Source organism: Rissa tridactyla, chromosome 5 (assembly GCF_028500815.1).
Source record: "Rissa tridactyla isolate bRisTri1 chromosome 5, bRisTri1.patW.cur.20221130, whole genome shotgun sequence".
NCBI classification, from domain to species: Eukaryota; Metazoa; Chordata; class Aves; order Charadriiformes; family Laridae; genus Rissa; species Rissa tridactyla.
Window position 1 is genome coordinate 33,852,253 of NC_071470.1, and position 27,830 is coordinate 33,880,082.

Below are 27,830 nucleotides of genomic sequence, written 5' to 3' on the forward strand. Positions count from 1 at the left end.
ACAGCTCACTTCAGCTCAGCTACTGTGTCCTTTTAAAGATGTAAAATATTCGACCTGTATTACAACTATTCACCTTAACAACACGTTACGGGCCAAGTCACTCAAGGTGTTTAGGTATGTGGAAATCATATGCAGTATCCCCAGTAAGTAGAAGTATGTTATAGTACAGTTGCAAAGGTATTTGAGTGAGTTATAAAGACAAAAACACACAGCAGAGATTATGTGAATGATACCTGTATTTTTTTATTTTTTTTTTCCCCAGAAGCCCTGAGGACAGAATAGAAAGGTTCCAGTAGAAATGTCACACAGTTTAGCAACTAAGAGGTTTGAAGAGCTAGTGAGCCCGGAAACCTCAAATTTGTAAGGTGCTGACACACAGGTGTGATATCTCTAAAAAGTAGGCTGATTTATTTTGAACTGAAAAGGATTTCTATTTAATGAAGGTATACTGGATCTTTGGAGATAGATGCCTTTTTAAAAACCTTCCTCCAGCAGAGCTACAGCTATAAACCCAGGAAAAGGAGAAAGCTCCCCAAATCATAAAATGCCTTGGGGTGGAAGGGACCCTAAAGATCGTGTAGTTCCACCCCCCCTGCCATGGGCAGGGACACCTCCCACTATACCAGGCTGCTCAAAGCCCCATCCAGCCTGGCATTGAACACTTCCAGGGATGGGGCAGCCACAACGTCCCTGGGGAACCTGTTCCAATCTTCTGAATTACGCCTGACCAGGTCTAATGAGAATGCTTAAGTGGCAAAATTCAAGACCTGTTGTATGTATATATGCTGAGTTGCCCTTGTAGAGAAATCATTTGATTAAATGAGGCAATTTTCTCAAACACTAGATGAGGGGAAGATGGATGCTGGGAAGAGGTCAGGCTAGATAAAGGCAGTGCTAGAGAGGATGTGTGTTTACCACGTTGTCCTATGAACAGTCGTCTTTCTTGCTTCAAAGCAAAAAGAGGAAGAAAAAAAATTCATATCCAACTGGGTATATTCCTCACCTGACAAAAAGAGTTCTTGCAACAAAACTGGGGGTAGGTGGCAAGGGTGGGTAATGTAGAATACTTTAAAAAAGGCCATCACTAACCTGGCGCGAAGTCCATGGACACCATATAGATCCCACAATAAGATTAATAGGTTTAACTGGTGGATCAGACACTTGGGTCCAGATAGGAAGTTTCAGCTGATAATTCTCGAACTGATGTGACCGAGTAGCATCATAATGGAGCATAACTTGCTAAGCACACTATTTTCTCACAGCTTCCTGCCACCTTCCCTTTCCAGTCTGTCTTTGGGCTTTTTCTATTATTACACTAAAGGCCCAAAACGGGGTGAAGTACACCTACTGCTTGCTGGAAACTTTCCAGTGCCGACACCACAAGTCTACAGCAAAGAAGGGTTAAGAGCCACTGCACAATATAAATTCCTCCCTCTTTTTACAGGGAGGAGAGAAAACATGCCCTATAAATTAACACCTTCAGTCTCTGCAAGCTCAAGAATCTCTAGAATGGTGGCACGACGACCATTGTAGCTTTCTTTGAATGTTAACCTCCAAGAGCAAACAGTTTACACTGTTTTGGGATTCCAGCATCCAATGATCTAAACTACATTCAAACACGTGAGGTTCTGCTGTTGTTTTTTTTCTTTTTTTTTTCTCCTCTCTTTATCTTTGCTAAGAAATAAAATCAGTTTAGCAGTTGATTCAACTGACCTGGTGATGAACTTGGTTTGTTCTTGTCTACGTTTTCACCTGGAGCCTTCACTGCCAAGTTAGCTAGACCGATAGCAGAAGTGGCTTTGCTTTCCAGTGCAGTAGATACCTTTTGAAACTCTTGCTTTCAGTTAGCTATTTATTATTTTATTTCTGGTACTTTAGAAGTACGTCTTCCAAATACCTCTGTTGAAAAGGAAAAAGTCTTCCAAACTGCCAAGCTCTGCAAGATAAACTATCAAGATTCAGCATTAATTGCTTTTTAAGCAGTACTCATGCAAGCCAAAAGGTATTTGGCAGAGCTGTAAATTAGCTTTTGTCTGAGGCAGTCAGAAGCTACACTGAGGAGTTTGTTTTCTTTTTTTTTTTAATTCTTAGAGTCTCTTGATGCATGATGAAACACCTCCAAGAGGTGAGTGACTAAGCCAATGCTGTAGAGAATCAATTCTAATTTGTATTCTGTATTTTACTGAAGACTTCTGCAGTTCACTTTGATTTTTTCAGTCTATCCTCCTCAATATTCTGGATTTCCTTCACTCATAAAGCTGCATGAAACCCTGCAAGAGCACAGCTGGTCAATGTCACTCTGCTTAAGAACATGACTATAGCCAGCAAAGCAGGTTTGGGAGATGTGATTAAGCACTCAGCCAGTAAAGCAAACCCCATTGGATCCAGCTGCTTGATCTCAGTATGTGTGTTAACTGTCTCTGGAGTCAGAAGAGTGCAGATGCTTGTGTTTATATCTGGATTCTTAGATGCACTCTCAGGCTTGAGACCAATAAAATATTCACTGATTCAAGTCATGCAGTTCACAAGTACAGTATACCACTTGAATGATTTTAAAAACCCTCATACTTACACTTTGTACTGTGATAAAAAAAGATACCTTTTTTGGTATCAGTTAAACTGCAGCACATACTGAGTATCTCTACAAACTTTTGCAATGTGCTTCTCAGATGTAGTTCTGAAAGATACTGGGAGACATCTTGAGCAGACAAGAAGCTGACCAGACTGACCTTCATCAATACAGCTTCTCCACTGGTACCACAGCTACTGAGTTTGAATTGGCTACTGGACCTGCTGAAATCAAACTCCATTCTGCTCATCATCAGAAGGTATCAATTGATTTGGATTATTTTTTTTTCTTTAGTATGTATGCAAGAGGTCTTTAGAGGTACTGCACGAGCCAATATGCTGCTTGCTGTGGCACGTTTTCTAGAATGGTAGGCTGGGCAACTACTCTGTGCATTGTCATCTCTGGTAGGTATTTAATTGCTTCTAGAGCATCTTTTTTCTGAAGGCATGAAAGTGGAGGCGAATTATGACACATATATTGGCAAATGAGGTATAAGTTACATGAGTCCCTTAGGAAGGAAAAAAAAAAACCCTAACCTGAACACTTTATTCAGTATGTACAGGTCATAAAAACATGCTCTATTTCATGTACATTTCAAATAACTACCTTGTTAAATACATTTAATTCTGTATCACCAAATCTTTGTCAAAATTTGTGTTCATTATCAAATAAGTTAGAAGTTGAAAAAAATTTATAAAGTTACCCCAGTAAAAATGTACCCAGCACAGTATTTTAGTGTAAATACAAAGGTCTGTGATAAAGGTTTTGTGTAGTTGCACTCTTGTGTAATCATCTTTGCCCTTCATTTTATTACAGTTTAATTCAGTGCATAGTTAAACTGGTTGGCAAACTTCTCGTGCTTTCTTTGGTCCACTTGGTTCATTGCTTTCACCACCCGTTTCACAGCAGCTCTGAAAGATAAAAATAAATAAAACCAGTTATGTTAATTCCACAGAATCTCAGAGAATGTTTATGAATGTTGGGGGGAAAAATGAACTATGATTAATCACTACCAGGCTGTGAACACTGCACTGATGAGGCTGAACAAATTTGTCTTGTTAACTAAATTAGCTGCAGCAATACCGATAGTTTAATTCAGCAATGATTTTATTAACAGGAGTAAACAAACTAAAGTCTTTCAGCTTAATGTCTGTGCACTAGACCCTCCTAGCATTATTTCTGATGGTCACGCATACCAAGTTTGATTTTCAAAAGCACCTAACTGCTCTTGAGGAAAAAAATAATTAAAAGCATTTAACAGGATATATATATATATATATATATATAAAAAATCACACTCCGAAACCCTTACAAAATCCAACTTGCTGGATCTAGAATGTTTTTGTAAGGGAAGGGCTTGCTGTTCAATTCATGTAACTATAGCTCATTTAGCAATTTTCCTTTCATGGGTTCCTAAAAACCCATTTTATCAGCTGTGGGCAGAGTAAAACTCTCTTTTACTCACATCAGAAGCATTCCGATTCCTGAGCAGCAACTATTTAATCCACAAGCACAACACTAGTTTAGGAAGACACCAGAGATTGTCATGTATCTCTATGCAGAGGGATACATTACTGCTGCAGAACAGCTAAGGGCTTAGAGTATGTCCAATATCTTATTCTTATATAAAGTGGAATGGGATGTCTGCTACTTCATGACAGGCATTCGAGCGCTCTGCAGCGTCTGCTGTGCTTGAAGAAGGCTCTAGAGTCTTCTTCAGAATCAAAAATGAAATCTTCACTGGAGTTTCCATTTTTATTGGTTATTTTAGATGCGCCTCTAGCCCAAAATCTCTGAGATATGAGCTAATATATGCAGGTATGTTAAGATGTCAACCTATCTCTGTTTATGAAGAAGGAAGTTATCTCCTAATGCTTCTCTGTAAAGGCCTGGATGCTCTGCCAACATGGGAGGTATACTAGCCAAGGCCTTGCTTTGAGGGACTATGTCCCATTTAGGAACATGGCACTGTCTGATGTCTCATTTCTACATCAGAAACGCAGTCAGAAAGTTCTATCACACAAAGTGGATGGTTTCAAGTCTATCGCTACCTGTTGGATTCTGCATTGTCACAATCTGTCTTTCTCTATCACTCCTGAGGATGCTGCAAGGCTGTGCAGTAAAATGAGAACAAGGCATCCACCTGGCAGTGTGCACCAGCCTTTTTCAGGATCAGGCCCTACACACTATTCCAGCTCTGCTCCTGCGGTTGTCTCGGAGAGGCAAGTTGACTTCTGTTATAGGTAACTGCTCTCTATAACAGCTTCATTTCAAAAGCCATTTTGAAACATCTGAAAACAGCGGATACTTCTTAATAACACTTCTAAATGGTGGGATTAAAGATTTTCTCAGCAGCAATTGTGATGAAAGCCCACATTCTGAACACCTTGCAAGAGGTATATTTTTAACAAAATTCTGCCAATAAAGTTACCAGAGTAAGGAAAATGTGGCCATGGTTTTACACTTCAAATATTGCCTAATTGGTAGGAGAAAAGTGAGCCTTTAGCAGTGTAGAGTGGCCTTGACACTTTCATGTCATGTAGGTTTTACATTAGCACCACTGGATTGTGCGATACTGTAAATGAAATGAGATCCCACTTTGATGATCTGTGTGCAATTTCACTTAACTTTATTGGCAGACTAGAGCCTGGGTTTATCACCTATACATTTCAAGTAATTTGGGGTTGTTATAAGGAGCCAAGGTTATCATCTTGTTTAGTGCTGCAAAGCATGAAACCTATTAAAACATGACAGGTTTGATTCCCTATGCCTGGCACTAACAGACACTCAAAATCATTAGCACAAACCATGGTAAACCAAAAGCAGCTTTCAAAATTTATTTTGTTAAAGCTGATACGAAATTCTGATCATTAGAACTGTATGTCTCTGACTAAGATCTAACTAAGATCAGGTAACATGAGAATTTCACAGAAAACACGCTATTTCTGCAACCAAAAGCAACGTAGATTTGGCCTTATTATTATAACCATTATATCAGAAAAGGGAAAATAGTGTTTAAATAAATACTGTGCCTTGGATGCTGTTCAACTCATCCAGTATGTTTAGGGAATAACCCAGCATTGATGATTTTATAATAATAATTTTGCTTTTTTGATTTGATGAGTTTGCACTTTTCACTTTCCTTTGACTACTCCATTTTTGACATATGAAACTCTTTAAATACTTGCATCTGCTTCCCATTTGATAAAGACCAGAGCATGCTTAGGCAAATTTATGTTGTAGTCACATCTAACCAAAACTACATATTAGAAATGACATAACAGAGTGGACATATGGAGCTACTGTAAGTTCTAAAACCCGTTCAGCTTGGTGGGTTGGTAGGCTCCCACTTCGATCTGAGCTAGCGCACCCGCTTTAAAGTTAACTCACATATGTCTACATAAATCATGGGCACTCCTTTGTTTGAGGTGTCTAAATGCCAATGCCATCCAAACAGTACCTTCTTGAGCTAAACGTAGGCCAAGAGCTACTGATTACACAAGGGCTGGGAGGCAAGGGAGACGTAGAGAAATAGCACCATCATGGGAAGAACACTGCGTTTCTGGCACAGGAAATACTTATCTCTAAACTCTTACACTGAAAAGAGACCTGCAGGAGGTTCCAGTCCTTCATATTTACAAAAGACAGCAGGGGTTAAGTGAACAAGCACCATAACACAAGAATCCAAATAATTTTTCTTAACCAACTGAATGCATTCTCAGTAAAGGAGGAGGAAAAAAAAAACCATAGTGGCAGTGTCTTACTGAATATTACACAGGGATCACTGTGTGTAGATACTGGATTGGAACGCACCGCATCAAGTCCAGCTAGTAATTTAGTATACTTAAGAGTGAGAGAAAATACATAGGAAGCTCAGGCACCAGTCAAAAGTTTGGGAAGATCTATGAGCATACACCAGAGGCTCAAGGGCAACTGCCAAGACACTGCTACATGGCAAACGCCAAGTGTTTTTGACAGATCCTTTTATTAATTGAAGTTCTGCTCAGGCCAGCCCACCTTAGGCTTTCTAAAAGAAGAACTTGATTTTCCCTCCAAGTACACTATTACAGTGTGTCTGATGCTGCAAGTTCTGTCACTCTGAACCTTCTTTCCAGATCCTGTACTATTTGCACACATAAAGTAGCACCCATCTGATTAATAAATGATCATCCAGAGAAGCCACTACAGCAATTAAAGGATGAAAAAAAAAATTAAGGGGGGGTGGGAAATCTTTCATAGGGAAATTTTGTAAATTAGCTGAAAATTGTTCTCAAAGACATAACCTTGGTCATCAGTACCTACTACTCTTTACCCTCCAGAGATATGGAAGGCATTCTTGGTCTGCAGTTAGCGCAGAAAGTTGTTTAGTAAGTGCATATTAATGTAGAAACAGAAAGTACCATTGAAACAAAGGGAAACAGAAATTTATCAGGCTTCAGAGAACATAAGCATCTTACTTATTGAAGACTTTCTTCTCAAGCCGGGAACGAGAAGTATTAGCCTGCTGCTTCAGGTCTGTCAGATTTGGATATTTTTTCTTCTTCCCTTTCTTTTTCCCTCCTTTTCCATTATTTTTAGAGGAACCAAGATCCATTCCTGTAGCTGCTTCAACTTCTCTCATGAATTCTGGATCTCGCCACTCTGTTTAAAAGAGAAAGCACGCACTTTGAAACTCCAAACCCAGGTAGAATTTGCAGTCTCCTAAGGTACAGGTTCTTGCCACCACTAGGCAAAGGCAGAGTCGCTGTCCTGTAAGTTGCATACACAAAGGAAGGGAAGGATAAAGCAGTTAGCCAAAACGACAGATCTTGATGAAAAAGCCCTGCCAGTCTGGGATTAGTATCTATTATTAGCTGCTGTAGATAAAACGGTTCTGTAGGAAGACTTATGTCAAGTTTTCACAATAGTACAGTAGCAAAATTTCAAGGGAACTATTCCATGTAGGAGAAGTGACATAAAACGCAATGATTATTATTTAGAAATTGAACAGAATACCAACAAGGTAGCTGAGGAACTTATCTCCAGAAATAAATTTTGAGTAAGCTTAAAAATAAACATAGATATGAAATATGTCATCTTTTGAGCAGAGTGAGATTGACAACATTATAACATTTCTGCCTTAAGGAATCGTATTTGTTTTAAAACTTGCAACTGGTATCTGACACCTAAAAAGCACTGTTGAATAAGACAACATGACCCTGTTGTCCTGAGCCCAATTTTGCATCTGAAAAAGATACTACTTTTGAATTTCTACAATTCTACAATTTGAATTCTACAATTGAATTTCTACAATTTACTACAATTCATCAGTTTAATTATCTAAATCAAGTTTCTTCTCTTGACAATAGCACAAGAGTTAATTTATCTCACCAAAGACTTGTTTTACAGTTTTTTCAAAACCTTAATGCTTCAGAATCCAACCACACACTACAAAAAGGATTCTCATGATAGATGCCACCACGGGAAAAAGCCATGAACAATTTAGACTGTAAACTCTTTGAGGAAGCAGTGGTCTTTCACCTTTAGTGTAGAGTCTTGCATATCAGCACAAGGTAACACAGTACAAAGTGGAAAGTAAAAATGTGGCTACAGGATGGATATCTTCAAGTGGAAATTTAGAAAAACGGCATTGCATTATAAAGATTTTGAGTATACAGATGTAGCAAGTACCACTTCAATGAGTAACATGGTCCAAACTCAGCACAAATGTCAGAATTCTGCATTTTAACAACCAGTAATTGTCATTTGTCATAGTTTCCCATATGTCAGTCAGTTGGCCTTTGTTGCCTGCAGAAATTCTAACACCAAATGTCTACAACCCTTATTTAACATCTATGTAGATATAGAAAAATAAACAATTCTAAACAACTATACAATTTCACTTATATGCCAAGGTCGTCACTGAGTGTGACAAATACTGGCAACAACATTGCAGGAAGGTCAGAGGCAATGTCCTCACTTAAGAACACGGTGTTTAGGAATACCAGAGCAATTTTCCAAGGAAAGGTTAGATCCAACCCACTATGATACATGAAAGCACGGACTGATTAAAATCTAACACACCAAAAAGCATGAGGAAAATGAAGCCATGGAAGAACTGAGCAGAAGTATAGAAGGAGAAAATAGAACACATATACTTGATAGATCATAAGACCTCACAGACTTTATTTTTTATTTTTTTTTTTAGTGAAGGAATACAGAACAGCACAATTCAGATACAGGAACGATTAATCCAAGATTAAGGAAAACTGTCTAAACAGTTTATCTCCCGGTAATAAGAAGGCGTCACAGTTTAGGAACTCAGTGAATGGAGCAATTGTTTAAACACAACGAAAAAACGCCGGCATCCAGTAGAGATGAAATGAGCATTTGAGTAAAATGAAGGAGCAATTTAAAAGCCTTTGAGAAAAATCAATAGAATGCCAGGGAAGAGCAGCCTTTTTGAGCATTGATGGGCCCCTAAAGCTCTTCATACATTGTTACTGAGTTTAGCAGCAGGGAAAAGAAAATTACACAGTTTGCAATGGTAGGCGGGAATCAATACTGTAGTTAGTAGAGAGATGCTATTTCACATCTGACTGGCCAGCGGCCTGCCTTCACCAGCCTGTCCTGATACCTGTTTGTTAACAAGTCACTAAGGGCTGAAAAACCAGATACTCTTCAAGGTTGACACAAAAAATAGGCACTTAATTTGCTCCTATGTGTGAACTATTGGAAAAGGATGAACACTGCAGATTAGCAGGTCAGTGTAATCCCACCTGATTCATTGTTTCAGGACCAAAGAGCGCAAAGCACCATTTTGTGGACATTAGCTAGAATTTAGATTTTATACTAAGTTAAAAAGTGCTCCATAATAACAGTGACAGTGTTGTCAAAACATAGTCATTATTGCACAAACTGTATTACTTTCATGTAATTGTTTTCCCCTTCAACCACACAAGGATGAAAATAAATGTACCATCCAATAAGAAAAAGATGTAGGAAGAATTTTGGTGCAATTTAACCATCCCCAAATTTTGTTTGGCGTTTTTCAAACTGTCATCATTAGCAAATTATGTTGTCAATCATAAGACCAAAGCATACACTGTACAGAGTGGGTCCCACTTGTGTATCTTCCACAGCAGCACTGCTCAGACTTGCTTCAAGTCCTTTGTAAAAATAAAAAAAAACAAACCCAAAACCAACAACAAACCCCAGTGCAAGCCTCCCAAACCACAAGCCCAAATAAACAAACTGAAAAGCAGTTTAAAGGGTTGATGAAAATATTATAAAACAAATCTAAAACTACTGAGGCACTGAAAAAAAAGAAAGGAACAAAAAGCAGTAGATAAAAGTATTTAGTGACATCTGGTATACATATGGCTTTAGAAACCTGTAAGGTTTTGTCCAATAAATTAAGTGCCATAGCTTGTTCAGTACCTCCCCAGACAGATGGGATGGACCTTTGTATGACATCTCAGCTTAACAATGGCACTCAATAACACAAGGCAGCCATGTCAACACTGGTTTGGGACTAACATACACACCCTTGTGGGCCAGAGGTGAGACGCCTCTAACAACATTGAGCTGACACTGTAATAAAAATAAATATTATGTCTAGCCTCCAGCAATGGCAATTTCCCAGAAAAAAAAAAAAATCAATATTTTTCAGTGTAAGCGATTTTTATACCAGAGTATTAGTCTCTAGTTAGAAACAAGTCCCTCAAGAACACCTGATAGTTTAGTTTGATAGTTTTAGTTTGTCATAACTAAGTTGGAAACTTTCCTTTTTAGCACATGTCCACACCACTGGCTTGGCTTCACTCTGACAGTCCAACCATGCCCATGCTGTTGGCTGGATGCCAGTTTCGAGCACTTCACTCCACCTGGACAAGGATGGAAACTGCCTCCAAATGTAGCACTTCGACACATGCAGACACCAGAAGGTGTTCAGTAACTGCTGCATTCCTGTGGTGCTGATAATTGCCAAGCACAGTCACTCAAAGATGGCCAAATCAGTACTAAAGGAAAGTGGGTGGGTCAGTTGCATGTTTAAACGCATATTCATTTGCGATAGACCTTTTTGAATAACAGATCAACAGCTGTTCTTTATGCTCTGAAGGGATTTCGTGGAAGGTTCAGTAGCCTTATTAATAATATACCTGACTGTGAAACTGGTGAAATTCTGAGTCAGAGCTCAAGAGAGAACTAACTCCTTTAAGGGAGTATACTGCAAGATACCAAAATGATAAAGTCTATGAGCAAATTTAATTAGAATACAGAATACTCACCTAGAATAAATAACTTAAACCAGAAAAAACTAAGACCTTCTGGAGGAAGGCAGATTAAAGAAAAGCTTTGAAAACTAATCTGTCCCCTCCAATTATACACTATGTCTTTGCTGGACAGATCCCTCTCTCCCATCCTCCTTTGCAGTCCATCAACTTCCAGTAGCTTCCTGGTTGCAGTCCCCCTGGTGCTTCATGAAAATCTACTTTCTGGTCTATCACTAATGAGGTTTAGTTGTACTATTGCAAAAAAGTCTCTTATTCCTCTTGGAAGTCTTCCCGCCTGTGTATTCATTGCTGTCTTTCTTGTTGCCTGCATTCCTTATCAGTCCAAAGCTTTACCCTGGCTAAAAATGCCCAAATAATCTTGAGGAAGGATAAGTCTTCCCTCCAAACCTGAAAGCAGCAGCCAGGATGCAAGGAGAAGGTCATTAGTTTTGCTGCCCACCCCCATTGTTTAAAAATAAAATCCAGAGTATTGCACAGTAACGTGGAAACGATCACATAGCTTGCTCCCATCCTCAAACCCATCGCAAACACCATGCCTATTAGAATATCCAGACTAGTGATAATGCCAATGAAGTAAAGCCCAAGGTGAGGGCTACCCTAGTTCACAGTATTTTCTAGCGATGCTGCACAGGCGTACGGCATAACAAGGCTAAGAATTCTCCTTCTAAAGCACACATAGTAAGTGAGCAGATATAGGAAATACAGAATATGATAGATATGAATAGATAAAGGAAAAATAAGTTCCCACATTGTGACAAAAAAAACCCCACACTCTGCCAATATTCATGGTAACGCAGTGATCCTAATAATATTATCGCTACATTACATAAATCACAACTGTTAGAGACCAGCAAGATTAGATGACTTCTTTTCAGAAGCATAGGAACCGTCACTGTCAAGCATTTCCCGGGAAATAGGTTTAATCGTCCTTAATAAACACATTCCTTAAAATAAAGGCTATAATTCGCCTATCTGAGCAGTGTTAGGAACACTATGATAACTATTGGAAATAAAGAACAAACACAATGTTAACCTTACTCTGTGTAGACACATACCCATATTTACCACATAAGCAAAAATCATTGCAAATTAAAATCAACAGGAATTGAAATGAGAGAATGTGGTTAGGAGCAAAACAGAAATATAATCCAGTTCTGTGGATCTCAATCCGTGCTTTTAGCAACAAAAGAATCGTCCCTCTTCCTCCATGTAGCCTGTCACATTTGTTGTCTAACTGTATACTCAGATTGTTGTCCAACTTGTATCTACACTGTATCTACACAGAGATACAATACACATTGTAGTATAGACATATACAGTATAGATACAATACATTGTAGATGCAATATATGAAGCGTATAGATACAATGTAGGTACAATATAGACAATTATTGTTTGGGTTGTAAATATATTCTAGACATTGTAAATATTGTATACAATATATATACAAACATACATACAATAAAGATATTATGCTTACATTTAAAGCTTATTTTCCACCTCTGCCTAATATTTTTAAATTTTTGTTTATTTATTTTTTAAAGATGCTGTGCAAATACAAACCTGGCTGAGCCGCTTGCTTCTCAAATCGCATCTTCTCTTCTCTGGCTCTGTCCTCTGCGTTAATGGGAACCCCAGAATCATCCCGAGGAATTATCTTCCCATGGAATGGGCACTTCAGAAAGAAAGGGGGAAAACCACCCATAAATCTCAAAACTTATGAATTGAAAGAAAATGCTTACATGTTATTCAACATAGCTTACAGCCATACACTGGAATCAAGCAACAAAATTCTACACTTAATTCCCAGTTCCGCTTAGAAAGCATTAGGATCCCATAAATATCAAGTGTTTAATATGTTCAGAATCTCAAAGAAATAAGCTCTTTGTGACATGAATATCCTATTTCAAGAGGCCAGGTAGTGCATCCTGTCAAGTCCGGAACAAGGGCACCAATGCTGCATTCTATGTTGTTGTTTATGCTGTATCTCTATCCTGTAACAATCCCATTTGAAATATTTTAGTGCATTCAGATCCTTCAGCTCAGATAATACAGGAAGAACAGGGATACTAGTACAAACTATTTAAGCCAAATACTTCTGCTCAATGGGGCTCATAGTTTGAGTCTGTGTAGGATTTATCTTTCATAAAACCTAATTTGTAGATTAAATATCTTTGCCCCTCATACGCTCACGTTTCTAAAAACAGTTAATATCAAATATGCCTTTAAATAAGGAAAACTTTTCGGCAATCAACTAACTGTCTCGGCTTTACTGCTAGGTACTCATATATCACAGTAATAAATAAAATATAAATACCTATGATGAATAAATAAAATATTTGTGAGTTCCTTAAATGTTCATAGCTTCCTTACCAAAAGGATGTTTCCCGCATGAAGCACATATTAACAGCAAACTTCTCCAGACACAACTTTCTTCCACTCCCTTAAGCTATATTTACAATGTGAAATAAACTTTTATAGATATGTTTTAATGAGATCTTCTCCATGTAGCACGTATCCTGGAAGTTATGTAACTCGGTGCCTACCTTAATCCGATCTTGTCTTTCACACAGACTTCCATCAGGCATTGGTGCTCGACATCTATGTTTCACTGGTTCAAACTTGCCAGCAAATGTTATATATCTAGTTTTCAACATTTCAGTTATTTCTTTATTTTCCACTTCTTCCTCTACTTCATTGGGTGCCCAAAACCGATGTTCAGAAGCAAATCTGGGAAAACAACAAATGAAAATTCTTCACAGTCAAAGTTGCAAGAAAGCACATAAAGATGCCAGTATAATCCTGTGGTAAACTTAGATGTAAAAGGAAGGGAAGCTTTACTAGTGAATTAGAAAAACCTAGGAATCTTCCATTCTTTCTTATGACTCCTACAGTATGAAGATGTTTTTAAAATACCACCAAAGCCTGTCTAGTATTGATTTCTTGTTTAACCTGCTAACCTATTACAAGTCTTAGCTCTAGTTCGTGAACTGACAGAGTCAGTTATCCAATACCCAGTTTCAGTGAATAGCTTTGTAATTCTGTAGTTAACATTCTTCATAACAGAACACTTCTACGGTTAAACACAGAAGATAGATTAGGGAGGAAACAGTTTGATCTTAAGTTGTCTGATCTCATTCCTGGTAGCTGTACTCCTGCCGTAGCAGAGAAGCAGGAGCTGAAATCAGAGTATGTTACAATACACTGAGAGCAAGGAAGAGAGCAAACAATCAGCTGAGCCTTATAGAGATTCTTTCTTCCACATTCTCCTATACAGTGTCCGTAAGTCTGAGAAACTTACGGCGCGTTCCTCTAAGAAATTAAGCTAATCCATTGAAAATCTATTTTAAAAACAGTGATCTTACCTATATTTACAGACACATACAGGCAGCCATACAGAGAAGATTAGTACCATGTCAGTGAACGTGGGGAGTGAGAGAGAAGGGGAGTAAGGGCCCTTGAGTGATGTAGCATTGTCAAATTTTCTCAACAGTATTCACATAATTTCACGTTAGCCACCCTAGGCTGCCAATAGTCTACAGTAAGAAACACTCAACCCCAGAGAATAATTACCTGACTCATTTTAAATGCTAATCTTAGGATGCAATGACTGTCCCTCTGATGGTAAATGGTTCTTTTCCTTAATCATGAAAAGAAATTGGGGTGACCGGCTTAAGCTTAGATACCTAACTTTAAGACATGTGAAGTTAAACAACAACAAATCCATCCCAAATTTAAGGAAACAGGAAGTTAAAGAGAAAAAATACAGCAAAACTAAGCAAAAAAAAAAATCCAGCCTGCATGTCTGCTGCTTATTACAAGCAAAACGGACATATCTAGATGTCTTGATAAGGACTTAAAATTCATAAAGGACACTTCCCAATCCCTTTCTTCCACATAGCTCTTCCACCCAATCAGTCCCAGACTGACTTGAGAGGATTTTCTCTATCCATATCCAATTCCTCTCACTCGTTAATATCCTCGTATGTCATTCTTCTTCTGAGACTTTGCCTTCTGTAGACTGCAGAGCCATGTATACATGAACACTGGCTTCACTAATCGCAATGATCTCAACTCCGCAAAGCACACAACCCAATACTTAAAGAATTACTTCAGTGGGCCTGAAGAGTTTTGATGAATTTTATCAAAGCAAGTTTTCAGCAGATCACAAGGGAAAAAAAAAAGTGGGGGAAATTACCTGACCTTAGCAACCTACAACACATATAGCTGCTGGCTTTACTGCAGTAGCTGACCATCTAAAACTATGTAAAGAACTAGGTTTAAAAAGGGATTAAGCAATTTCGAAGCCATTCTATGGTTTGCCAAATCATCAGAAAAAAGTTCAACAGGTAAAATCCTGGTTAAAGAGATTCATGCTATCCCAGTAATTTCTTCAGCGAATATACCTCACTAGTGACAGAAAAATTCTAACATGCCGTAAAATCCAAATAACTTTATTCTAGTAAATTAGGGGATAAAGGCAAAAGAGTTACAGCGGAGGCTAGTTCAACATTAAGCCTCGCAATACGTTTCCACAATTTTTGGTTAAAAATAAAGTTTTCAATGACACAATTCTGCAAACTATAGGCTAACAAAAAAGCTCCAAGAATCTTTATAATATACCAATATGACTTCAGTCAAACATTTGAATGGTACAGTATTTTAGCATCAGAAATTATGTGGCAAGATTGTACAATAGCCAGTAAATAAAAGAATGAAATAAATTTCTTATTTGCTTAGTTCTAACACAATCTTGAAAACAAGACTGACTGGTAGCTCTGTGTTACTAACCTTACAGACACAGGGAGGGGAAAGCATTCCTAAAAAGACACCATACAGGATTTCTATATGCAAGGTAGCCTTACAGAATCTCTTAGTAAAAATCTAGCGTCCTTTGGTGGTCTGAACTCCCCTCCCCCTCTAAATTATCAAATTACAGTTACATGAGAATGAAGAAGCATTTAACAGTTGTGCATGCCAACCTTTCCAATTAGGAAAGAGTTCTACTTAATATCACCCTCCTCAATCTGCATCCAACAAATCTCAGGAATATTAAAGTGATGTTTCACTCTACGTATCATTTATCAGTATTTGGGAACTGGACTTAAAATAGCCCGATTCCTACACAGATATTCATAAATACTATTGTTTACTACAAGCATATAACTTATTTTCTCCCAGCATGACTTACAGGCAGGTTAGAAAAGAACAAAGCAGAGCTAATTCCCAAAGTTTTCTGATTTCCTGCTTTTGTAATTTAAACAACATTTTAAAAAGGCAGAACATGAGATCTTTGTTTGAAAAAATTACGCATGTGATAAGTAAAACCTGTTTGTAAGAGGGATCAGAAGGGGAACAGATAATCAACTGGAAGATCAACACTCCACTCACATTCATAGAAAGAGTATTACTGATCTAGACAAATGACAGAGGCTTTAATAGAAATTACATAGCTATACATTTGGAGGAATAAAAGACAAGTAATGGTTAACTGAAATCTAAAAGGTAGTCCAGCTTCTGGAGAAATGTTGCAGTCTTTCAACAAATTTATATCAACTTCATTCCTAAGATGATGGGAAGCTTATAAAAAACTTGAATAAATATAAATTCTAAAACCAGTATGATGCATACAGAGATCCTGGAGAAAGTGCTAAATGAGCTAATTCAAATATCCTAGTCACAGTCATAGAAAGTGCTGCACCAGCTAATTACTCCGAGTAAGCTAATTTAATTCAAGGAGGAGGGTAGGTGAGTTTGGAAGGCCCACGCTATCCAAAATAGTTGGTTAAACTGGCATAGCAGTCTCTACACAGTACAACACTGCAGTATACACCACCACCAACACCCCCCCTATAACACCCCCCCCCCCAAAAAAAAAAAGTACTATTACAGCTTTATAAACTCTTAAAATGAACTCTTAAACTAGCTTAATGAGTTGTGCGAGTGAGGACAGAAGCACGGAAAATAGTTTGGCTCAAACCTTTTGTAAACCCCACAGTTACTGTTACATTCTAGAGAAGATGGCGGTTTATCATTTACCGGCTAAACAGAACTTCTTTAGAAAAATCCTCTTCCTGGTAGCTACATTCTCACTATCAAAATCTTAATTTATTGTAAATGCTGTAATTAAGTAAGTGTAGTGTTAAATAGGTGAAGGGGACAGACTTCTCCACTTCAGATTTTAAAAATTCAAATTCCATACACATTCCATATGTGTTGTCTGGTTTTTGGGTTTGCTTTTTTTTCCTAGGCATCTTATAGAGACAGTATGTGTGCATATAGAATAGTTAAAGAAGCTGGCCAATGACCACCTTAATTTTGCAATAAATATATTTTATACCCAGGGGTCAATGGTATTGTGTATGCAGAGTTACTTAAATTATCTTTAGTTAGATTGGCCTATCTGTAGTTATAGACTATAAGGTTCAGAAGTGTGCCCTCTATTTTATTGGAAAGCATAAAAATAATACAGTACAGCACAAGGCAGACAGGCAGTGAAATATGCTTCTGATTCCACTTATGACTTGAATAACTCATTTGCAATGTAAAATAAAGCCTTACTACCTTTTTGGCATTATCACAGACAAATGCTTCTTAAAGCCCTGCTGAAAATCTTAACCATTTTATAGGCTTTGAAAAGCTTACACCACACCAGACAGAATCCAAAGCTTGGAGTGATGCTGTTAAAGCACTATCATGTATCGAATTTCACTGGCTTTCAATAATTTGAAACATATTCAGCATTTTATGCAATCAGATACAGCAGCAACACTTTCCTCTTGTTTCTTTCTGCAAACACTGTGGTCATGGGTAGGGGTTTTTTTGTTTGTTTTGATAAGAAACAAACAAAGTTAAAGTAATATATAAGTTTATGTAATATATTATATAGAATATGTAAGTTTGATTTGCAACCCAGCCAGTCAATGGTTTTTGCCTTTTCCAAGCCAGGTATAGTATACAGTGATAGTAAAGTTCTCATGGACTTAAAGGAAATTTATACGGAGAGAAAGGACTTTGCATCCCAACTTTCATATAAAAATACTAGTCCTAAAAAGGGGTTTTAAAAACTGACTGCTAGAAAGAATTTCTGAGGTATACCTACCATCTCTTCTCCCTGGCATTGCTAAAGTTTTCCCCAAGCCAGCAATACTTCATGTCCAAGAAACACAAAACCTTCCCAGGCAAGAATGAAAAGTGAGCGATCCAAATTCAGTTCCTGCAGGTACCACCTACTTCTTGCGTGATTGAACAAGCATATCAATTTCCTCAGTTACCACTCTGTAAAGTAAGGAAAAATACTCCTGACACCTCCCTAGCCTTTCTTCTACCTTGCCTGCTATTTATTTAGACTGTAAAGTCCGCAGCAGAGGGACCGTCTATCATGCGCTTGCATAGCACTTTGCATAATGAGGTACCAATTTAAATTGAAGTGAGTGATGCCATGCTGCAAATAATACACAAACATGAAAGAGCAGAAAAAATGTGCTTTGAAGCATCAAAGGATATTTAATTAGTATCACATCTTCTCAAAACAAATAACATTTTAAGGTAGAATTTCTGAACTTTGTTTATGGGTCCTACAGCACAAGGGAAAGAAGAAAAGTAATTATCAAAAGAAATAGCAGTCACCCCACTGCATGACCTCCGTGTACAAGTAAATCTGTATGTATTTGTTTAATTTGTCTTAAAAGAAAAAGAGCATTACTTGAGAATCTTCCCAGCAGTTGGCTGATCCTGCCCCCAGTAGTGAAGATCTAATCCAAAAGGCATGACGGGAGCTTTAGCTCTTTCTTCTTCTAGTTTTCTTCTCTTACTGTCAGGCTCTTCCAAGGCTGCTGGCTCAGTAGTTGCAGAGTCACTGGAAAAAATTTATGAAAACTCAATACAGAACAGCAATGATCACAACATTTTCTCTCTTTTCATTAGTTCTTTACCCCAATGCTAATATTATCTTAGATCTAGAACTACAACTACCTTTAGAGTATTGGTTTTTTGTGTTTTTTGAAGGATACAGACCATAACACTACACACTCTCTATACAGTCACATTGCACCATGAAGCTTAACTGCTCATTCAGCTAAAGCAAAACAAAGTGTATTATAGCATAGGTGTAGAAGCCTAGAGATCCAATGGGGGCAGTAGTGGATCATACAGGCTGTACTGTAAGTGGAGCTACAACAAACCATTTTTAGAAAGATCTTTTTTCTGTAAACTCCTGCCCGTGTGTGCATGGCAGTCACACAGATTGCAAAGTCTGTTTTCATTGACAAAATTCCATCTTGCAGACTCATAATATTCTTTGAGCTTCACCACTACAGAGTACAAAGTCCTCGAAAAACAGAGTACTACTATGGAGACCTTGGGTATTCACTAAGAGAGCTTCAAAGGGTCTTGAGTCACCTTAAAGAAACATTAAATTTTTAAACATTAAAAGTCAAAAGGTACACCTGAATACTCCAAAGTCCAAAGTTCTAATGAACTAAACCCCTTTCTGAGATTACATTACGGTTTGCTAGCTTTGGGGGGCTTTCTTGGCGAACGCAGAAGTTTCTTTTCAGGAATATGCACTGAGTAGATTACTCAGTCTTACCCCGAAATCACAGATAAATGCTAGACAAGGCTGGAATTTCAGTAAACTCTGAATAGGATTAATACCAAATACACCTTTGGAATCAGTAAAACACGCCTCCAGGCAGCGCTGACAGCATAAGTCACTAGGAAGCGAGAGATGGTTGAAACTACTTTCTAACTTAGCATCAGGATATGTTCTGTTTAGTTGCAAACCAAACATCACCCCAATAAATGGGAAGGGTTTTTTTCTGTTAGGAAAGGAGGGAATGTTTTATCTTTTCATTGCGGCCATTTACACCAAATAAAACTTAAACCAAGTGAGTAGTAAAATATTCCTTAAGTGCCACTAACAAAATTCCCAATATTAAGCAGTGAATGCACATGTCAGTAAAAGAACTGTAATTCAAAATGAAACCAAGACAGTCTTAGCAGCTTGCCTAGTTCATGGGCACTTTTCTGTGTGCTTTCACAACAAATAGAAGTAACAGCAAGAGGTTTCTACACGAATTAAACCAAAGATAACCTGGCATGTGGAGGCGGTAACTTTGGCAGTTTGTCTTTAATAAGTTTCCATGTGGCAGCTGCACAGGTTGGATCAAGTTCATCTTCATTCCTTTTCAGTTGGGCACGGAAGCTCAGTGGAGCTGGTCCTATTGATGTCTTCCCCGCCGGTGCTTTCGGAGGTGACTGGGGCTCTAACCCTGCAAAAGAACGCTGAGTTTAGGAGGGATTCGCTTCTCCCACCGTCAACGCTTAACAGCAGGGCAAAATAGCTCAGGATGCTGATTACAAGTCTTACTGCTTTCAATTTACATTAGACATCCATCCCCCTCATAGATAAAGGGGTATTTCTGCCCATGAATTATTTCTTGTTTTGGGACAGAAACATACTGCATAACTAACTACAATGAATCAACTTTTAAATTTGTACGACATGATGTGATGACAAAGAATTTACCTCACCTTGGAAAGAAGGATTTTAACAATACATTTTTGCCTAACCTGCAATACTGCTTTTTGTATGTAAGTTTCTAGTATCGTATCAGCTCACTGGTGTGTTATTCCTGTACTCAAGGTTATATCAAGGTAAAACAGAAGAAAGGAACTACTGGCACTACTATTTAACACCTAGAGTCCCAAAAGAAATCCAAGAGCAGTAGACAGCAAAAGCATACATCCATATCATCCTGTGTGCTAGGATTAATTCTTTGTGGTGTCTCAGCAAAAAGTCTGACTAAAACCCTTAGAGCCTGGCAAAGAGAAACCAGTTCTGGGTGGGGGATTCACTGCAACACATGACTGACGAGAACGGGAACCATCGTCACCCAGCACGGCTGGCAGGGAAGCATACCCAGTGAAAAAACAAAGCGTGTGTGAGGCATACCACCATTCTTTGATGATTCTCAGCAACCATATTGACCCTTCAGAGCTGAGAATATAAACCAAAAATAGCTCTTTTTTTTCCTTCCTGATTTGTTAAGGGGCAGCACAACAGAGAATAGTTGAGTTTCAATGCCTAAATACATCCGCAAACAGAATTATCTAGGGACCATTTTTCTTTCACGGACACTAAAATACACAATTTACCAAGATAAAATATCTAAGAGCTGGCAGAAGCAATGAGTACACCCACAGAGTACCCTCAAGAGACAATAAATGCCTGAGCTACACCTGAAGAACAAGCCCGCTGCAAGGCAGTACCAGGCACTGACGTTCAGCACCAGCAGCTCAGTAGTGGGGCAACTTAATTACTTTATACAGCTAGATGAGACAGCCAGCACAGACTGTAATGATGCAATTAGATAGGCTGAGAAGTTAGACAGCACATGCCTCTACCCGCTGAGCTAGAGAAGCGACTCTATTAGCTGGCAGTAGTAACAAGAACTTTTCAGACAGTGACAGATAAAAATGGAAAGATGTGATCCCTTACACTAATATAATAGACTACATTTTCACCATCAGAAAGCCTTTCTATAAAAGAAGTGACTGAAATGCAAGGCCATCCCCCCTGAAGAAAACTAAATCAACACAAAAAGTCATGGTTTCACAAGACTAAAGTTTTACGCACATTATCTCAGCCTTCTTATGAAAAACAACCTGAGTTTACCTGACGTTTTTAGCCAATGCTTAATTGGAACTTTTAGTCTCTTGCCTACTTCTAGCCAGCCCTGAAGCTGTATCCAGAAATACTCTTGCTTTGCTAATTTGTTTTTCTAACCATTAAATGTATTACAAAATGTCAACTAAAAAAGGGAAAGCTAATGTGGTATGACCTGCCCTCTGAGTGGGAAATTGCAGGGCCTGTAGTGGCACATAGCTTTGGTGCACAAAATATTTTCATTTCAGAGAAAAACATATTTTTCACAGACAAAATGAGAGCAACTTGATCTCTCCCCTTCCTTCCACTTTATAAGGTCTTCCTGACCTTGATTCATTTGTACCACGTTTCCTGTAACCTTTGGGGTGCAACCACACAGAAGGCATTGCCTGACTCCAGCCACAGGTCAAGTTGCTGAGCTGGCAACCTTCTAGATCCACCCCCCAGATACATATGGGTCTAAACTTTCCAAGTACCTAGATCAGGAGCTGAGTCCTTGGGCAGGGAATGACATCTCTTCGGTTTCCAAGGTTCCATGCTCAGCGCACTGAGAAGGATGCTCTGTCAACCCCCTGCTTAACCAAGTTCTGGACATTGTCTCCCCAGAGAGAGCCGACAATCCCAATTCAAAATCCACAAAGCTAGAGCCCCCCAGAAGGAGAGGAGAAACAAAAGCAGACAGACAGTTGGATCTGGCTTGTGTGCGTGTGTAGTCTTTAAATGTTGCTGCATACAGCGAATGGTCACTTCAGTCATTCCTAGGTCTTCTGAATACAACTGACTCCAGAGGAAAGGGAGCGCCCCAGAATACTCTCAAGTACTCTTCTAAGACCATCTCTGAGATCCCATATCTCTATCTAGTATGGTTTATACTGGTAACAATGAAGGAAAATGTTTTAAGGACAAGGTGATTCAGAGCAGAGGCCAGTAATGACAACTGTGGCAGATAGCTTACTTACCCCTTTCAAGACAAGAGAGGGAAGAAAACAGGATCTTGAGAAGGAAAGAGGATGAGGAAGCACTAGCCATCAGCAGTTAATAAGTATTCATAGAGACTTCTCTGTATTCTCTTCACTCTCCCATGAGAGCTCAATACATTCCTTCTGCTTATCTAGTGTATGACAAAGAGCAATGTGGACCATTTTAACAAGACAGTTGAGGCAAATATATCCGTGGTGCAACCTGTGAGTGATAATATTCTCCCATGTCCATAGAGAGACCAGACCCAGCTCTGGCAGGCTGATGCACTCCACGTTTCCTAAGAAAAAGCTACTCGAGTATTGTGTAGATAGCCCACAGGAGTGGGGACACACACCTGAGAGTGAGTGTTTCAGTAGCGCCAGTCCTGTGGCTGTCCTGGAAAGACTTCAGCGAGTAACCAACTGTCCGAACGTTTGCAGGCAGCAGGCATTGTCAAACCCTGCTCTTCCCTGACTCCCTGTTCTACTCTCTAGAAAACACCCCAAAACCAAAGCCCACATTCCTAAGGCTGTGCATCTTGAAAGAGAGTGCTGCTTGAGCTTGTCCAATGCTTCCTGGGAATTGAAGTTAGCATGGACTGTCATGCAAAGAAGGATCGCTCCTCTTTAACTTTTATGCCCTCAGAATGGGCATAAAGAAGGATTGCTCCTCTTTAACTTTTATGCCCTCAGAATGGAGTTTAGAACCTGCCTACCAGCTGTAGAGACACAGGCCATCTTGCCTTTGGCTGGGGATGCTGCTGCTGAGCATGCCCAACACTACTACTGCCTTAGTCACGCCCACATCACATACTCTAATGAAAGCAATGAACACACCACATTCACCTTGTTATCTAACTTCCCATCCCAAAGTCAACAAGGCTTTAAGGAACATTGTTTAAAAAAAATTCATTTAAAGGACTAATCTGTGCATTGGAAAAGGGTCTCAAAATTAGCAGAAGGACCAGCAATAAGGGAAACGATAATTAAGCGTAATAGGATGGAACTAAGCAGAGAAATATCTAGGCTAAATAGCAAAAGAAATGATCTCATGACATTTATTAGGCTGTGGGCTCGCTGTTCAAGAGGGATAACGGTGCCTCCACAAAAGTGTGGAAAGTGGAAATAGAAAGGGAAAAAGCCCTCTCAGATGCTTTGCATGAAAGCGAAAGAGAATTAACCCAAAAGATTCTGTTACAACCACACTTTAGAATCATCACAATCATCAGGTTTTGGAACAGTAAATTTACTTTTATGACAGAAAGTTACAAACAGGCCCTTTGTCATGAACAAGGTTAGCTGACAAAAATATGTGATAGATTGTGTCTGTAATGTAGAATTGCTTAGACTGCACTTAGCATTTACAATTGCCTGTTGCCTTTTTTAGCTCTCTCTTTTTTTATTTATTTTTTTTTTTAAGGACAACAATACCTTTCTGAAAAGCACTGTTTAAAGCAACAGTTTTGAGAGCACTTGTACGTGTACTACTTACAAACTATCTTGAAGTCAGAAGGTAGCAGGTATGTGTCTCACCATGCTTTTTTTTTTTTTCCTCTTCAGAAAGAACATGTGCATATGTATTAGAAGTTCTCACGAAATCCTAGTTTTAATCCAATTTTTCCTACAATGTTTATGGAAAGCATGAATACTTGTTCACTACACTGGTTTTGCTTGGGGGCGGAGAGGAGGGGAAACGGCAGAGACAAGCAGTCAGCAACACACAGAAAAGGCAAGAGAGATAAACGGACAATGTGACATTTAGATAGATAAAATCACATCCAAAAGATCAATATAGGAATTCTTAAGAGTTACAAGAACAAAATATTTTCCCATTGATTTTTTATTTTAAACCATTAACAGAAAAATGGCTAAAGTTAAATACACTACAATGTCAGTAACACTGCCTCTACTGGGGATTTTTTTAAAAAATATTTGTTTATAAAATTAGTTTTTGCTAACAAGATAAAGGCAAGAGTTACCACGCAGACAGCCCTAGCTGAATGGTATCCAGTGTCAGGGTGAGTCTTTTTTGTTTTGTTTTTAAGACATAGATGGGATCAAGAGCAGTTTTAAAAGTAAAATTCCTCTTAAGAATTCTGCTGTTCTGCCTATGTTATTTAACAAAATTACAGTACCTGGGTTCAAATTGTTCCAATAGCAGCTTTTAGAAAGAATCATAAAAATGTTCAAATCCTCCTTTTTGTTTAAATTGACCAAATGGCACCTATTTGCCTGAAGCAATAAAGTAGACTGTGTTCACAAGACAAATCGATAGAAGGAAAAAGAGAAGCTGGGGTTTCAGCTGAAGTTAGGCTGCTGAATGCTGACATTATTGATTTTAGCTAGTTCAGCTGGCCTTGTAATTAAAATGTAAATTTGAGAAAGAGATTATGTCCTGACAGAAATGGTGGGATTAGGGGGAGATAAAAGCCCCTCAGTGAAAATTCAGAGAAAGAGCAAACACAGGTTTCCTCAGCTGTGTGGATTTAGACGAAATCTAGCTACTTCAGATTCACTTAAGTTTAATTGAAAAAACGAAGATAGAATATAAACAAGTATTATGGACTTCAACTTTCCTGAAAAAAAAAAAAAAAAAATGAAATCTTCTGTTTCCCATTTGCTGAATCTTAGTCAAGCTGAATGTATGTGATTTATATTAGTAGAGACACTCTCCAAGACTGTCAGGAAAATCCAGCAGCTCAGGTACAATATTTCCCCACTTACCCTCTCCTGTGCTCATAATCAAAAAAACCTGCATGTATTTTACTCAGGAAGCACAATAAGCTTTACTGCTAAGTGAAGAGAACTTTGCAAAGCTTAGTTCATATGGAATTGCAGAGCCGGAGGTTCAAGTCAATGTCTGGGGCATTGCTTCCCAACAACTTCAGTGTTTCAGGATCAGTTCTGCTGTACTTCTCCATGCACAAATGTATGTGTGAACAAAATTAACATAGGTGATCATGTGGCAGGAAGATTTCATTATCTCTGAAGGTTCTGCTACTCATAAGGGATGGAGATTTGAATTATTTGTCATTCCTGGCAGATATGTGACCTTTATGAAACCATCACAAATTAAAGGAATATTCAGTTTTTGTTGTTTTTTAAATTTGGATCAAATTTCATCTGTACCTACCTAAAAAAATCAGGCTCTTTTCTTGTTAGTATCACTTCATCTACACAAAACTCTAAAATGAGGAAAAAAATAACAAAGATATCTGTTATGAACAAAACCTTAAAAGCATTCATACAGAGATAAGACTGATTAAAACACTTAGGATTTATTGTGGTAGAAAACTCCCTCTTTAATTTTAGATAGTCACAGTTTTTATCTTACTCTTGAATACCACTAAACAAATTATTGTCTGCAGCTGATAGGGAAGGATGCTGAAATGCCAGAGGTTGCTTTAGCAAATATTCTCACAGCACACATAAGCTGTGTGTGCACTCAAAGCAACTTATCACACGGACAACTGCACATATTAATATTTCTGTATAAATGACACCACTTTTTAAGAGTTGCCAAAGGGTCTTTTTTAATCGGAGATTTTAAAAAAACAAAAAAGATCCCCCAGCACCTTTGAATGCATCTATGCTCATTTACATTTATCTAAAATTTTAGATTTCTACTTTGTAACTTCTAACTAAAGAAAAAAGATAACAACTATGTTAGTTAACTAGAAGAGTTGATTAACTTTACATAAATACTTTGGCTTACTGGAACTACAGAATATGTTAATTTGTTATAATGCTAATTCTCATTCATTATCCCTATTTATTGTTGGTTTACAATCGTAGCTAAGAATCAGAATCAAAGCAGCAGAGTTTAGATTAAAACCTTTCCACACCTCACACCCTGATCTTTTAAACTTCTTGCTTGTCGTTACGCAGTCCCTGGCCATTGCATAGTTCCTACGAGGTACACTACCATCACAAACCACTTGGAAGTATTATCAGCATCCTGTGCAATGACTATTAATTTCTAAGAACTTTAGTAGGAATCAAATATATCCCACGTCCTGTCAGATTTTTCCCGGAACCTTATTTACATAGAAGGACCTTGCCTGAGAGCGAGGAAGGGTCTGCACGATCAACTGATTAGGAGGCAAATATCTACAATCAACTTCTACAGGGATGTAGAAGTATTTTATTGGAAGCGCTAATGTTTTTTTAGAAAATATGCGAAGTTATCTTCATTCCAAATACTGTATCACAGTAAGTTTTACTCAACTATTGTTCTAAGTGTAGCTATATAGAATATGTGTTTGTCCATATACAGATATATTCAAAACATACTAATATATTGAGGCAATCTCAATTGTAAACTTGTAATTAAATACTTCTAATGTCGTATATGCAAAGAAAAATTTAGACCCCACAAAACATATTTGATTATAGCAGTACAGGATTGAGGTCCGCTTCGTTGCTGAATATCTGTCATCTATAATATTTATAGCAAATCGATGCATGTTATTTCAATCATGTAACAACTATGATTTTTTTTAAAAAAGGATTTACAGTCATATTAATAGAAATCTTTTTCTAAATACTAGACTCTTGTCAAGGGAGAGAAACACAACTGCATGTTAACTGCATTTTCCAAATTTGGGTAAAAGGAACCCAAATTTCACAGGGCAGTGAAAGGTAAGTGGGTAATTCTGCCTGTCCTTCCCCCTGCAAAACATGGTTTGTTTCTTCCCCTTAAAGAAGTCAAGTAATACCCACATGTCCTTATTTAGCCTAGATAGTGTAAATCTAAGCCTCAAATTCAGTTCCTGAGAAGTATGCTTCATGTACTCTGAAGTCTGCAGAGTTTGTTTTCGCTGTGGTCTCCACTGAGCTGTTTCTCCACATAAAACTGTTCTTCGTGTTCTTCACACGCAGGAAGAATCCCCTCAGGAAGTTCCTGAGGTATGGAGACCAGACAAATCAAACCAGACTAAAAAGCTACTAGGCTTTTAAAGCAGAACCCAGACAAACTGAGAAATCATTGTAGTAAGGAAGGAAAAAGCTTAAGTGTCATTTTTAATTTCCATTTAGCCAGCACACGTGTCTATTTAATGATTCAACAGTCAGTAGAACCTCAGCAGCTTCATTCCCAAATAATAACATCATCAAAAATATTTGTTTTCATTACAAATAAGGCAGGGCACAATCATTTGGTTAATCATGGTGATGCACATTTTTATGGCCTGTGGCTGATGAAAGCAATTGACCAAACTGCTCTTCAGATGTACTTCTCGCCTCAAATAAATCCACGTTACATTTTGTATGTAAAGTAAAATAAAACCACTTTACATTTTGTATGTTTTGTATCAGTACAGAAGCTGCTGTACCGGTCCCAAACTTGCGTTCTCTTA

The 27,830-nt window shown here is 38.2% G+C and overlaps 1 protein-coding gene across 1 annotated transcript in view; it reads right to left on the reverse strand.

Annotated features, from left to right (window-relative positions):
- Positions 1 to 218: 218 nt before the first annotated feature.
- UVSSA (UV stimulated scaffold protein A) overlaps positions 219 to 27,830 on the reverse strand; it is a 60,396-nt gene continuing 32,784 nt past the window's right edge. Inside the window, exons 8-13 of the mRNA XM_054203051.1 lie at positions 19,940 to 20,117; positions 18,551 to 18,703; positions 13,392 to 13,575; positions 12,409 to 12,520; positions 7,027 to 7,210; positions 219 to 3,480 (exon numbers count right to left, since the gene is read on the reverse strand). Of these exons, the coding sequence (XP_054059026.1) occupies positions 3,387 to 3,480; positions 7,027 to 7,210; positions 12,409 to 12,520; positions 13,392 to 13,575; positions 18,551 to 18,703; positions 19,940 to 20,117 (905 nt within the window). The 3' untranslated portion in view covers positions 219 to 3,386. The remainder of the gene's footprint in view (positions 3,481 to 7,026; positions 7,211 to 12,408; positions 12,521 to 13,391; positions 13,576 to 18,550; positions 18,704 to 19,939; positions 20,118 to 27,830) is intronic.